Consider the following 12,690-nt stretch of genomic DNA (forward strand, 5'->3'; position numbering starts at 1 on the left):
AGCTCTGGCCAAGACATGTGGCAGCTGGTGAAGTCTGATAGAATGACATTTCCCCTGACTGGATAATAACAGACATATACATCGTCTGATCTTAATGTTTTGGGAAAAAGCCAAGTGCACACCCGGGTGTATCAAAATAGCAACATAAAAAGACCTTTGAGGGGTTTTTGTGTACGGGACAAACTGACATTATTAACATTCTATTGACAACCAAACACAACCTAATCTACAGGTGAGTTTAATTGATCGTGGATACTGGTTCACTTGTGCCAAACATTTACTTTAAAGACCTTCAAAGCTAAAGTTTCGTACTTAATAGTCCATGTCTGTTAGTTTTAATGCCACTTATACATCCAGAAGTTTTCCTGTTAACCCTTAGCGCTCCACTGTCCCGCCCACGGTACAAATACCACTCAAAATGAGACCTTGGGAATGCTAAGGGGTTAAAGAGAAGTGTATTATAAGTCAAATAAACTTTTAGCAGATATGTGCATTTACGCATAGTCTTTCCTGTCCAAAAAATAGACAAAAAATGTTTATGACATTTCCTGTACAATAAAATGCTCTCTGGAATAAGAATGTCATAAATACCACCTGTATCTGCATAACATTAATTTGTAGTGCACTCTAAAAAACAATTCAGTGGCTAAGTAAATATCACAAAAATAAACAGCTATACTGTATAAACTTAATAACATCTTTTAAAATAATTTAAGTGACTGATTAAAAATCCAACAGTTAATTTCTCAAAAATGTACATATATTTATATAAGTTTATTTAATGAAAAGAATTAAGTATTTAATTAACAAATTATATTTTTAATATAAAGTGTATGGACGTGTCATCACTTTGCCACATGAACACCATGTGAGCACACGGGTGGCAAAACAATTCCATTTCAGTGTCCAGGAACACCTGATTCCTTCGTAAGTTGTAAGGATCACTGTCAAATCCAGCTGCTTGTAATTTCAGCAAATAATTTCGTGTTTTAGTCCCGGTTTCTTTGTTTCTCCTATTCTCCTCAGCCATTTTGCTGGGTGTTTTGCCACCCAGGGGAGCGTGTCCCAGGGCGATCCCGACATGTTCACGTGGGAAAGTGACGTCAATGCATACCCTCTATAGATGGTTTCATCTCAAAAATATAAACAAACGTTACTGCGCCATGCGCACTTTTTTGACCCCAGCTGAACTTCCGGTACACATTCACAAACAATAGAGTGCCTGTAGATTATTTCTGATAACAACTAAAAGAAACCGAGAAAAAAAAACATTCCTTGGCTAAACTTGCCTCTCCAATATTTTGAATTTAGACTGCGATACCAAGCTCAACCACTAGATGTCAATGTACCATACGGTTTCTTTAAATGCATCAAAACTACATGACCCATTCAACAAATAGTTTATTTCATAAAATGAACATACAACAAAATTTAACAAATCGTTTATTTAATACAATTAATATACAGTAAAATAATAATACAAATTAATGTTAACATAAATTAAATAAAATATAAATCAATATATTATTAGACATTAGCCAAACACAAACCGTTAACTGGGGGTCAGGCGCGCGCGTTCGATGAAACGGTCTTTACACTTAATATTTTTGGGCTAATTCTTATTGATTGATCTAATTGCTTTAAAATGTACTCAATTTTTTGAGTGTAGATTAGGATTTGGTTGGGCTGTCATGTAAACTATAAGGCTATTAGCTATTTAACTGGTTAAATAAGGACAAATCCGTTGATATGTCTCATCCCAAATGTCCTGTTTCGAAAGGAAAAAAGTAAACAAAAGTGCATTTATCATTTATCTTAAGTTCATGATTATATGCCTTAAAAAGACATAAAATAAAATGCCCTGGTCAACAAAACCTTATTGTGCAATGCTAATCTGTCCAAAAATGGACACTGAAAATTCCAGAAAATGACTTTGCATGTCTTATTTATTACAGACACCATCTGAATTGGAGAAAATGGGAGAATCACATAAAAGTGGACAAACGGATGCTGTATTACTTATAAAAAACCTAATGACACATGTGTCTCTTTGTATACTGGCCTAGTTTAATATGAACAGATGAAATGACAGGAAAGGTGTGTCAGGTGATAAAGGCTGAAAAAACAGAACCCATTGTGTGTAATTTGCGTGTCTAGACCTCACATACCGAACACCCCCTAACACACATATTGATCAAATCTGCCAACGCTTTAGGATTGGATGGTTTAATGTGAGGTAATCTGATCTCATTTTAGAGGTGTGAAACAGGTCATGTGTGTACAATGAGAGAAGGAGAGACAGCTGGGGAAGGGCTTGGAGGTATTGATTGGGGACATTAACACTGATGAACTAACACTTGACAAAGTATTAGTTCAGGGGTCAGATGTAGAACAACATGAAATGCTTACTTTAATCAGGTTTAATCTGTCATACTGTAAAACAACCAAAACATGATGAATTAACAAAAGAAAAGCAAGCCTTTGTGAATTTACATCCGGTAAGCTTGTCAAGGTAATTTAATGTGAGGAAATCCATAAGATTCCCTGTAAATGAATAAGTTATTTCTAGTAAACTACATGGTGAACTGCCTAACTAGAAAACAACTAATGAAAAAATGACAAGAAGTGCAATCATTTATCATCTAGGATCTTCAATAAATTAGTAGAAAAAATAAAAAGAACTCGGTTCTTGACTTGGTTCTATAGGCAACATCACATATATTCTTCACTACAATCCCAGAATGCATTGCAACAAGACATATTTTTTTCAAGATGGTTTATGGAGAGAACTGTCTATATTTTAAATACACTTGTATTTCATTCAGAAAAGGCATCGGTCCTTAGAAACATGACTGTGAAGAGGTTTGATCTATTGGCTCTCAGTTTCCAGGATGCACTTCAGACTTTATTCAAAATATTTATTAGTTAACAAGAAAAGTGTACAGAGAGGGCGAGCGCGAGTATTTGCTTAAACACACAGACAAACACAAACAGGTGGAGACAGACAATGCTAGATCATACAGGCAAATCAATATCAAGGAAACAACAAGATGGACACTGAAGCGGGCATAAATACTTTTACACAGAGGGTGTAAAGAGGGCGAGAGATGAAGTGAACTCAGAACAGAAGAGAGAAATGCTTACTTTGGAAAGTCGCTTGTGAGACTAGCATGCATTGAGGAGAGAAACACAAATCAGAGAACTGAACACAAATCAGAACGAACCACAAACAGCCAGAAAAAACACAAGAGTCAAGATTAGATCAGAGACATTTTACATGATATCAGCAAAAATATCAAACTCCAGAAAAAATCAGTCGAGTGAAAAATGAAAAGCAAACAGGAAGAACAAGCGACTCGAACACAATATTTGAAAGCCATTGCTGAGATGAGACGGACAGACAGAATCATGTTATGAGACGCTGAGAACAAATGAATGCAGAAATATATTCGCTTGCACATTCATTCATCCATTTTTATTTGATCCATTTATTCATCCTCTCACCCACTCAGGCATTAATTCATTCTGTAATGTACATCTACTCATACAATTATTCCTGTTAATTGGCAGGCATGGATACAGTAGCAGTAGTTTTATTAAAAGAAAACAAAAACAAATTTTGCAATCTGTAACTTTTACATCTCTCTCGCCATCTCTGCGTGAAACATAAAGCTGCAGTTGTCTTTATGTGGGCTTAAGTCAAATTACATCAAACTGTCATTTCTCAAATTATAAATCATCAAAATCATATTAAGCTGTTATGAGATATATATTAATAGGGCTGTCAAACGATTAATCGTCACTAATCGTATGCAAAAGAAAAGTTTTTGTTTACACAATATACAGTATGTGTGTGTACTATGTATAATAATTATGTGTATTTTAAGAATATATATATATATATATATTAAATATTAATATTTATATACTATATATATATATATATATATATACACACACACACACACACACGTGTAAATATTTCTTAATGTGTATGTATTTATTAGGGCTGTCGCGATAAATCGACGATAAATATCACGTGATTTATGCACAGCTTTTGAGTGAAGTACGAGAAAATGCTGCTGCACCCGAAAGCCAGAGGGCGCTCTCGTGCAGAAACTCCAAATACGCACTGCAGAAGAAGACCATAACAGTTCTAGAATCTAGGAAATGCCTATGGACATCTTTTTATCACTGTTACTCAAGCCTCATCAGGTATTTTATGATAATAAAGTATATTTATAATGATCATGTTTGACAGGTGTTGCTTTGTGAAATGCACATTATAAGCAGGCCCGGATTAAGAATTCAGGGGCCCCTGGGCACAAGTGTCTTGTAGACCCCCCCCCACATACATAAACATATTCATTTTTCTAAGAATAAAAGGGCAGACTTTGTCAATGATTATACTATAAGAGTAATTTGTCCATTTGTTCAACTTTATTTGTGTAACAAGCACTTCGCGACTCACGTTCTTATGCAAGCGTGTAATGGTAAACGGCATTAACGAATATTAGTTATACTGTTACGAGTCTGTGTTTAAGTAAACATTTTGCAATGTATGTAAAAGCACTCTGGATTTTCTAATAACTTAGGCTAAAAATCGGTAAATTAAGGCAGATAGACCTGATCAACATCAATATAAAATTAATTATTGGCGAAGACACACCAAATACATGTAAAAAGTTTATCGGAAAGTCGCTTGATTTATCGCATTGTGCTTCTGAACAAAAGCTGCTAAAGGGCTTGTAAAAGTTACTAAATCAAGAGACAGACTTGCGTACGTTAGAAACACGGTTTTGTGTGCGCACTTGCGTGTGTGCGGCCAGAGAGGCACACGGCAGAATGAATATAGCGAAAACATTTTCTCCCCCTTTCTTGGGCCCCAAGCACGTATGGGCCCCTGGGCCTGTGCCCATAATGCCCATTGGATAATCCGGCCCTGATTATAAGCGACTCAAACTCGCGCTGCTTTTAGATCCAGCAGCATTTCCTACTGATCCCAGAGCCGTGCTTCACGGACAAGCTACGCATTAAAAAAATATCGACACATTGCATATCGCAGCCAGCTCGATTACAATAGGATTTAGTGGTATCACGGTAAATTATCGCGCAGCCCTAGTTTATATATGCATAATTATTATACACAGTACACAGACATATATTGCGTAAACAAAAACTTTTATTTTGCATACAATTAGTCACGATTAATCGTTTGAAAGCCCTATGTAATAAGCTTACGTTATAAATTAAGATGTAAGGAGAGGTACGTTTTTTTTAATTATAATAAATGTATATACATTTCTATATTTTTCATACTTTTTGTTTACATTTAACTGAATTTAAAAATATTTTATAAAAAAATGTACCTCTACAATTTTACAGCTTTAAAATCAATTTTAATGCTTTGTTTTAAAAAATGTTTTTGTTCCTACAATGTTTAACCTAATTACGCTGTGACATTTCCATTTTAAAATTACATTTTACCATTTAATCATAACAGAGTTTTTTTCTGAATTTTAGGGGATTTATCCCCTCATGGTGGGACAAATGCTTGCAAAAACGTTTTATTCTAAGATAATAACAGACAAGATATGTGTGGTTAGGTAAATTGTAATTGTTAGAACAACATTACTTTTTAAAACACATTACCTTTAAAAAGTGACACAAAAGAACTGACATTACGAAAAGAAACATGATTTAATGTTGTGGCCACTTAAAGGGATAGTTTACCCAAAAATTCTGTCATGAATTACTCAATTTCTAGTTGTTCCAAACCTGTATAAACTTCTTTGTTTGGTTGAACACAGAGAAAGATATGTGGAAGAATAGTTCTTGGACCCCACTGACTACCATTGTCACGGGCTGCACGAAGACACACGGATGAGGATCCAAATGCAGTTTATTAAAGGGGTAATCCAAAATCAAAATCCAAAAAACAGGCATATACCCAAACACAGGTGGTCAGTCCAAACAAATCCACAGGGCAAAGGCAAACAGAGTAATACAAAAGACCTCAAGGCAAGACAAAAACAAACTCCAGACAGAAAGACCACTTAGAATTGCAGTGCAACACTAGATAAAACTTTGAGAAAACCTGGTTTAAGTAAGCAGACAAACAACAGTTAACAGGACACAGGTGAAAGTAATGATGGATAATGAGTCCGGGCAATGGTTTATGGGTAATGTAGTCCAGTTGAATGACAACAGTCTGGTTGATGTGGGGAGTGCCCTCTAGTGGACCTGGGAGGGCACTCCAGATTGTGATTGTGACAACCAGTGGGAAAAATGACAATGGTAGTCAATGGTAGACAAGTGCCCCAGAACTGTTTGCTGTCCTACATTCTTCAAAATATCTTCCCCATTGACTGCCATAGAACTGTTTGGTTATAAGCATTCTTCCAAATATCTTTCTCTGTGTTTATCAGAACAAACAAAATAAACAGATTTGGAACAACTCTAAGGTTGAGTAAATGATAACAGAATTTTTATTTTTGGGTGAACCCTTTAATTTGATAGGATTTTAGACCATTAACCAAAGTGGCTCGATTTTAGTTGACTTCACCATATGCTTAGGTAATTGTTACAAATGATGATGACCATATCACACGGTACCTGTACTACCAAATCAGCTGAACGCATGTTATGACTGGACACAGGAAGCTAGGTGACAAGCACGAGCGACTTGACTGAGGTGACTCATGTGTGCTGGTGTTGACAAGGATCATCAGAAGGATGGAGGAGAACCAAAGAAGGACCTAACAGGTGGGTCGGGCTGAGAAAGGGTCATACCTTGGAGTTCTTGCCCCCGCTGCGTGTAGACTGCCCGGACAGGGTGCGTGTGACCAGCTGTTCGGGTGTGGAGGGGGATTTGGAGGTGTCGGACTGCTCGGAGCCTTTTTCCACCATGTTATCTGTCTCTACGTTCTGCAGAGTGGGAGACCGACAGCGCTTCCGCAGAACCGGAGAGCAGGCAGGGGAACTCCGGTTAGAGTTACTGGCAGTGCTGGAGATTGAAAGAGAAACAGACATATTTTAAGTCGTAGTTGATAACAGACACATTAGATATGACCACATCATTTATGTTTGATTCAAAATGTTTGTATCAAAACATCTGAAACAACATAAAAAAGGTTTTGGTTCACCAAAAAACTATGGTTCAAAGGTTCTAAGACCAATTTCTTAATCTAAATCACTTAAATGTAAAAAGGCTTTTCCCACTACAAAGAATCTTTTATAAAGTGCATTCAATAGATTAAAAAAATATATCTGATTAATCGCACATTTTTTCTGTGATTAAACACGATTAATTGCACATAACATTAATGTTTTTAAACAAACGTAAACATTTCACGTTTAGTCTCCAAATTAATGTAGAAACAACAGATTTCTTTAACAACATCATTTTATGAATGAAAGCCAACATTCTGATATTAGTACTGCAACTGATTTCTCTGATGAAGGATCACTGGCAGCCGGGCGGGGAGACGGCGAAGACGGGGGCCACCTTCGTGTCTATCTATACTGAACGTGTCAAAGCAACTGTTTCAATCGCGCTTAAATGGTTTAAAGGCGTTTACAGGAATGACAGCGTGATTTTATTATGTAACGCTAGGAAAAATGACAACATAAATGGATGCTGCGTTAATTGCGTTGACATTTTTTACGCGTTAATCTGAAAAAAATGTAACGCTTGTGTTAACGCGTTAACGTTGACAGTCCTACTTTTATAAAACTGAAAGGTTATTTTGGATGTTAAAAGTTCTTTATGGAACCATTCAGCAAAAAACGCGCATTTTACAAGTGTTCCCTGTGAACCGATCGACTTCTGTATTTTTTTAGACTTTATTGTCATTGTTCTGAAAAACTATGAAATACTGTTTAGCAGCTCTTCAGAATAGCGGCAAAGATCCACAATGTAAACAACGAATAACAATGTAATACACAATCTGGAAGTGGGAAAACGTATAAAATCATCAGGGTTTTAAATAATTCCCCCCCACTGTATGTTACCAAACAGCTTGCCCCCATAGATGATAAACACTCAAGCTGAACGTCAGGACCCTACTCACATTACTGGATCTTATGTAACATAGTACATCACTACTAGCCAATGACAATTGTAAAACAAGGTCTATTCTACAGTCTCAGCAAGGCCTTTAGAAAGACAGAGAGAAAAAGTGTGTGTGTGGGTGCGTGTGTGTGTGTGTGGTGTGTGTGCATGCTGATCACAGTTATTAGTGGACATAGATGTCCATTGTGGACTGTCATGTTAATCACAGCTTCACACAGGCAGTTTAGTAGACAACCGCAAATCACTACTTTTAACAACCTTTTCCATTTGGGATTTCATGTTATCTAATAAAGTTTGAAAGAATATGTCCATGTTAATGTTGTAATTGTGACCCTGACTGTAAAAACCCACCAACTAAAGCCATTTTTTTGTATTTTTTACATGAAATAATAACTCTACATAATGTAAAGAACATTCAGTGAAAATATAATCTTGATATCTTTAATATCGTGTAATGCCATGACAAAGATTGAAGTGAGCTTTTAGGAAGTCAAAATAATAATTTGGGCAAAATAATAAAACCATTACTTGCAGTACAATAAAAAAAACGAGGTCACTGTGAAATATAATCACAAACTCTACATTATCGTATAATCTATCATATACAGTTATAAACACACATTATGTACTATTTTGGGGTTTTTGGCTGTAGGGCGATTAATAACAATAAGATTAATACGATTATGAATTCTGAAAGAGATACTTTTTCAGATCATCAAAAAGCGCCTCCAAATATAAATATTTCTTTTTTAGATTTGTAAGACAAATGTTAATGGAGGACTAGTTCAGTAAATTTGTGAATATTTGCACGTGTTAGATGAATGTTACCGCAATAAAGTGTTTTTATTTATTTTTCATGTTTCTTATACGGTCTGTCTATTATGTTGCAACACATACACAAACAACAATCAGTGCAAAGTAAACACACATTTGCCCACCTAACGCATATTTGTATTTCTATCATGCGGGGAACGTTGCGCTGACTTCTATTGTTTTCAAACTAAGATAAAGATATCCCCTAAACTAACATATATTTTTTGAAAATCATTAAGTCATTATGTTTTTGTGGGGACCATTGGTGTGTAGGTGGTTTGATGTTTTTAGTCCTCACAATGTAGGCCAAACCTGGCCCTCACATTCACACAACAAAACAGATCATTTGTATGCATCTGGTTTCAGTCAACCATCATTTATCACATCACACACTGGTTGAGTGGCTAATAGTCTAACAAAACTGCTTCACGCTGTCTTTTCTCCTGTCTGACGGCATCTTTTCACCAATCACATCTCATCGAAATATGCCATTTCTCTATTAATCACAAACAATGTATTATTCCATCCACATTAAAAGCTTAATGTGTGAAAGAGTATGAATTTCTGTTTGTCTGAGAAGTAGTCAGGCGGAGAGCCAAGAAAATCCAAAATAATGGGAATCACACACACACACACACACTTCTTTCTGTAGCCTACCACGAGTGAATATGTTTCCATGGAAACAGTCAGCGGAGGACTGGCCAAGTTTGGAAGTGTTTGGACTCCAAAGGGGAAGAGAGAGAGAGAGTCAGAGAGATAGGGAGTGGGAGAAAGAGAGAGATGGTGGAGCTTGAGGCACCGCATCGTTACATCTCTCTTCACCGAGGAAATGCTTATGATGTCATCAAAATGTGTGTTTAATGCAGTATCTGATAAACTACAATAACAAACAAAATCTGATGTGCCTATTGATCTGTGTGTATGTGCTAGCATTCCCCACATGCAGGACTCCTGACATGACAGCCCAGCAGCATTAGCGTTGCTATGGCAACAAAAGTGAGCTAAAATATTCAGAGTACGATACTAAATATAACAGCTCTCTTTGTTTTTTTCACCACGACTAGAGTACTAAACACCACAAAGATATTAAGTTCATTTCACTTTCAACAAGTAATTAATTAATTCATTCATTCATATTCATTCACATTACTACAGTTACAGTATTTTACTATTATAAAACCCTCATTTAAACAATATGGGATCTCCTCTAAACATTAAGAACACTGTAAAAAATTGCTGTAGTTATGCAGCTAATTGCCAGTAACTTACTGTAGATTTATATTTATCTAATTTATTGGCAACAGTTTGTTCAAAGATATCTTCTGGGAACCAGAAATCCTCATCAACCTTTTTCTGTTTTTTTTCTCTTATTTTGGTTCCCAGAATGCTTTGCACGAGGCTGTTATTTTATAGTATTTTTTGTAAAGATAAATAATTGTTAATGTTTAATGTTCATTTATCATTGAACAAACTGTTGCCAGTAAATTACATAAATGTAAATCTACAGTAAATTACTGGCAAACTGCTGCCAGTAATACTGTAATCTCTACAGAATCTTTTTTAAAGTGAAGCTTTCAAACTATTCCTGTTATCTTGTTTAATATCTTTGCTGAAAGTAGCTAATAATACCAATTTTATTTTAGTTCATTTAAGGAAGCAATATGGAGATTTTAGCGGCATCTAGCGGCGAGGTTGCGAATTGCAACCAACGGATCACTCCACCCCTTCCTTTCGAAGCACTACGGCAGCCCTCACAAGACAAAGATGACGTCATGTTTTCGCTTATTTGCCGTTAACGCATTCTGTAGAGCAGTTTGTCCGTTTAAGGCTACTGTAGAAACAACATGGTGAATTCCATATTAGGGGACCCGTGGTGTATGTAGATAGAAATAGCTCATTCTAAGTAATAAAAACATAACGCTTCAATATGTAAGGTCTTTATACACCTCTGAACACAGTTATGTATATTATATTGCATTTCTTTCAATAGATCCCCCAAAAATTACACATTGGACCTTTAATTTACTGTAGTAACTGCGGTACCTGTTATTTTGATAGAAACAATAGTATGGTTTACTTGGGAAAACTTTGTAATGGTTTACTCATGACTCTATCTATCCATCTAATTATTGTCTGAAAAGAAAACAGGAAATCAAATACAAAAACACTCACAGTAACATTGTAAGAGCCAACCAGGCTCTCCTAAAAAGTAATTGATCTCACTGCCACATTCTCTACAGGGTCCTAAACCCCACCTATTTTGGCCCTTTTTTAACTATAGCAGGAACGAACAATGACAGCCCCATCCAGTTTGCTATGGGAAGGTCTCGGGGTTGTTCCGGAAGCCTGTGTTTTCTCTGCAGTATTGGCTGAGCCTGAATTATGACCGGCTGCCAGGACCCAAAACACACACACACACACACACACACACACACACACACACACACCCACACACACACACACACACACACACGCACACACACACACACACACACACACACACACGCACACGTGTTTGAAAGAGGAAACCAATCAGAACTGACCCACACTGTTATACAACAAGTACAAAATCACTCCAATCGAAACAGGTTTGTAAAAGTGTGTGTCTCACCTAAAATCTCAGGTTTAATCACGAGATGGACCAGACCATCACTCAGTCTGTGTGTCAGTCAGTGTCAACACGGAAATCTAAACAAAACCCGGCACTAACATCCGAAACAAAATATAGTCCAGACAACCATTGTTTGGTTTATTAAACCATATGGCAACAAGACAACAAAATGTATGGGTGAAAGCCAAGTCAAGAGTCAAAATAAGACAAATATTTTGCAACTAAACAAACACATACAAATGAAATGTGCTGAGCTGTTAGTTAGCAGACGTGAGAGGTGTGGAGAGCAGATGGCTGTGAGCACCCGCTACAGACAGACACCCTGCGTGGGTGTGACAGAGACCATGCGCCACACCCAACACATGCAGCCAAAACAAACACACACACACACACACACACACACACGGTCCTCCTCATGTCGGAAAGGAACGATTAACGGATTCAAGTGAAGAAGCGCATCGAGAGCGCATCGGCATGAGCCCATTGAATAACAACGCAGAGATACCGTGCGTCGACCCGCTTATGCGCACAGACACGAAGCCATGTAAAAATATCCACAACATATAGATACTGAACAGAAAATCACAGGTGCAACATCTTGGACTGACCTGGCTGCCATGTATCACAAATCCGTTGGTGTTCGCAGCATCTGGGAGAGATGGATGGTTTGAGAGACCGAGGACGAGAAGAAAAGAGGCATTTCCAAATGAAAGATGAGCGATCTAGAGGTCTGTCTGCGACGGTATCTCTTCCCCTCTACTCACGCTTGTAGCTCATCTCTCTCTCGCTCTCTCTTTCTCTGCACGGCACTGTCTTTCAATGCATCTGAGAGCTCTAGGCTCGGGAGACAGCAATGCATCATACACGCTTCTGAAGTGGGTGATGGAGAGAGACGATAAAGAAAGCGAGGATCATGGAGAGAGCTGAGAAAATTACGGAGACAAAACCCAGAGTTTATAAAAGCCAATGGGGGAGAGCGAGACGGAGAGAGAGAGATGCATTCTAGTGGCTCGGTACTGTGAGCCAGTTGGCTTGTTAATTATTCAGTCTTGATGAAAGAACCAGATCTGACATCATTCACTTTCAGTTCACTTTACAAACCACACACACACAAATACACGGAGGACAAGCACACTCATACACAAATAGCTTCAAATCCACTAAATCCCCCAAAACAATCCATTTACATTTT

At 37.2% G+C, this 12,690-nt stretch overlaps 1 protein-coding gene across 24 annotated transcripts in view; it reads right to left on the reverse strand.

The window, feature by feature from the left end:
• Positions 1 to 12,690, reverse strand: part of gramd1bb (GRAM domain containing 1Bb) — a 143,658-nt gene that overhangs the window by 22,470 nt on the left and 108,498 nt on the right. For 14 of the 24 annotated variants that reach the window (XM_057347862.1, XM_057347849.1, XM_057347846.1 and 11 more), the window contains 3 exons: positions 6,793 to 7,006; positions 3,145 to 3,165; positions 2,410 to 2,433 (listed from right to left, as the gene is read on the reverse strand). In XM_057347862.1, coding sequence (XP_057203845.1) covers positions 2,410 to 2,433; positions 3,145 to 3,165; positions 6,793 to 7,006 — 259 coding nt within the window. Of the gene's footprint in view, positions 1 to 2,409; positions 2,434 to 3,144; positions 3,166 to 6,792; positions 7,007 to 12,106; positions 12,607 to 12,690 lie in introns of those variants that run through there. The other 10 variants (XM_057347854.1, XM_057347856.1, XM_057347871.1 and 7 more) reach the window with 4 other exon arrangements.

The sequence above is a fragment of the Triplophysa rosa genome, linkage group LG12 (genome assembly GCF_024868665.1).
Source record: "Triplophysa rosa linkage group LG12, Trosa_1v2, whole genome shotgun sequence".
In the NCBI taxonomy this organism is placed as follows: Eukaryota; Metazoa; Chordata; class Actinopteri; order Cypriniformes; family Nemacheilidae; genus Triplophysa; species Triplophysa rosa.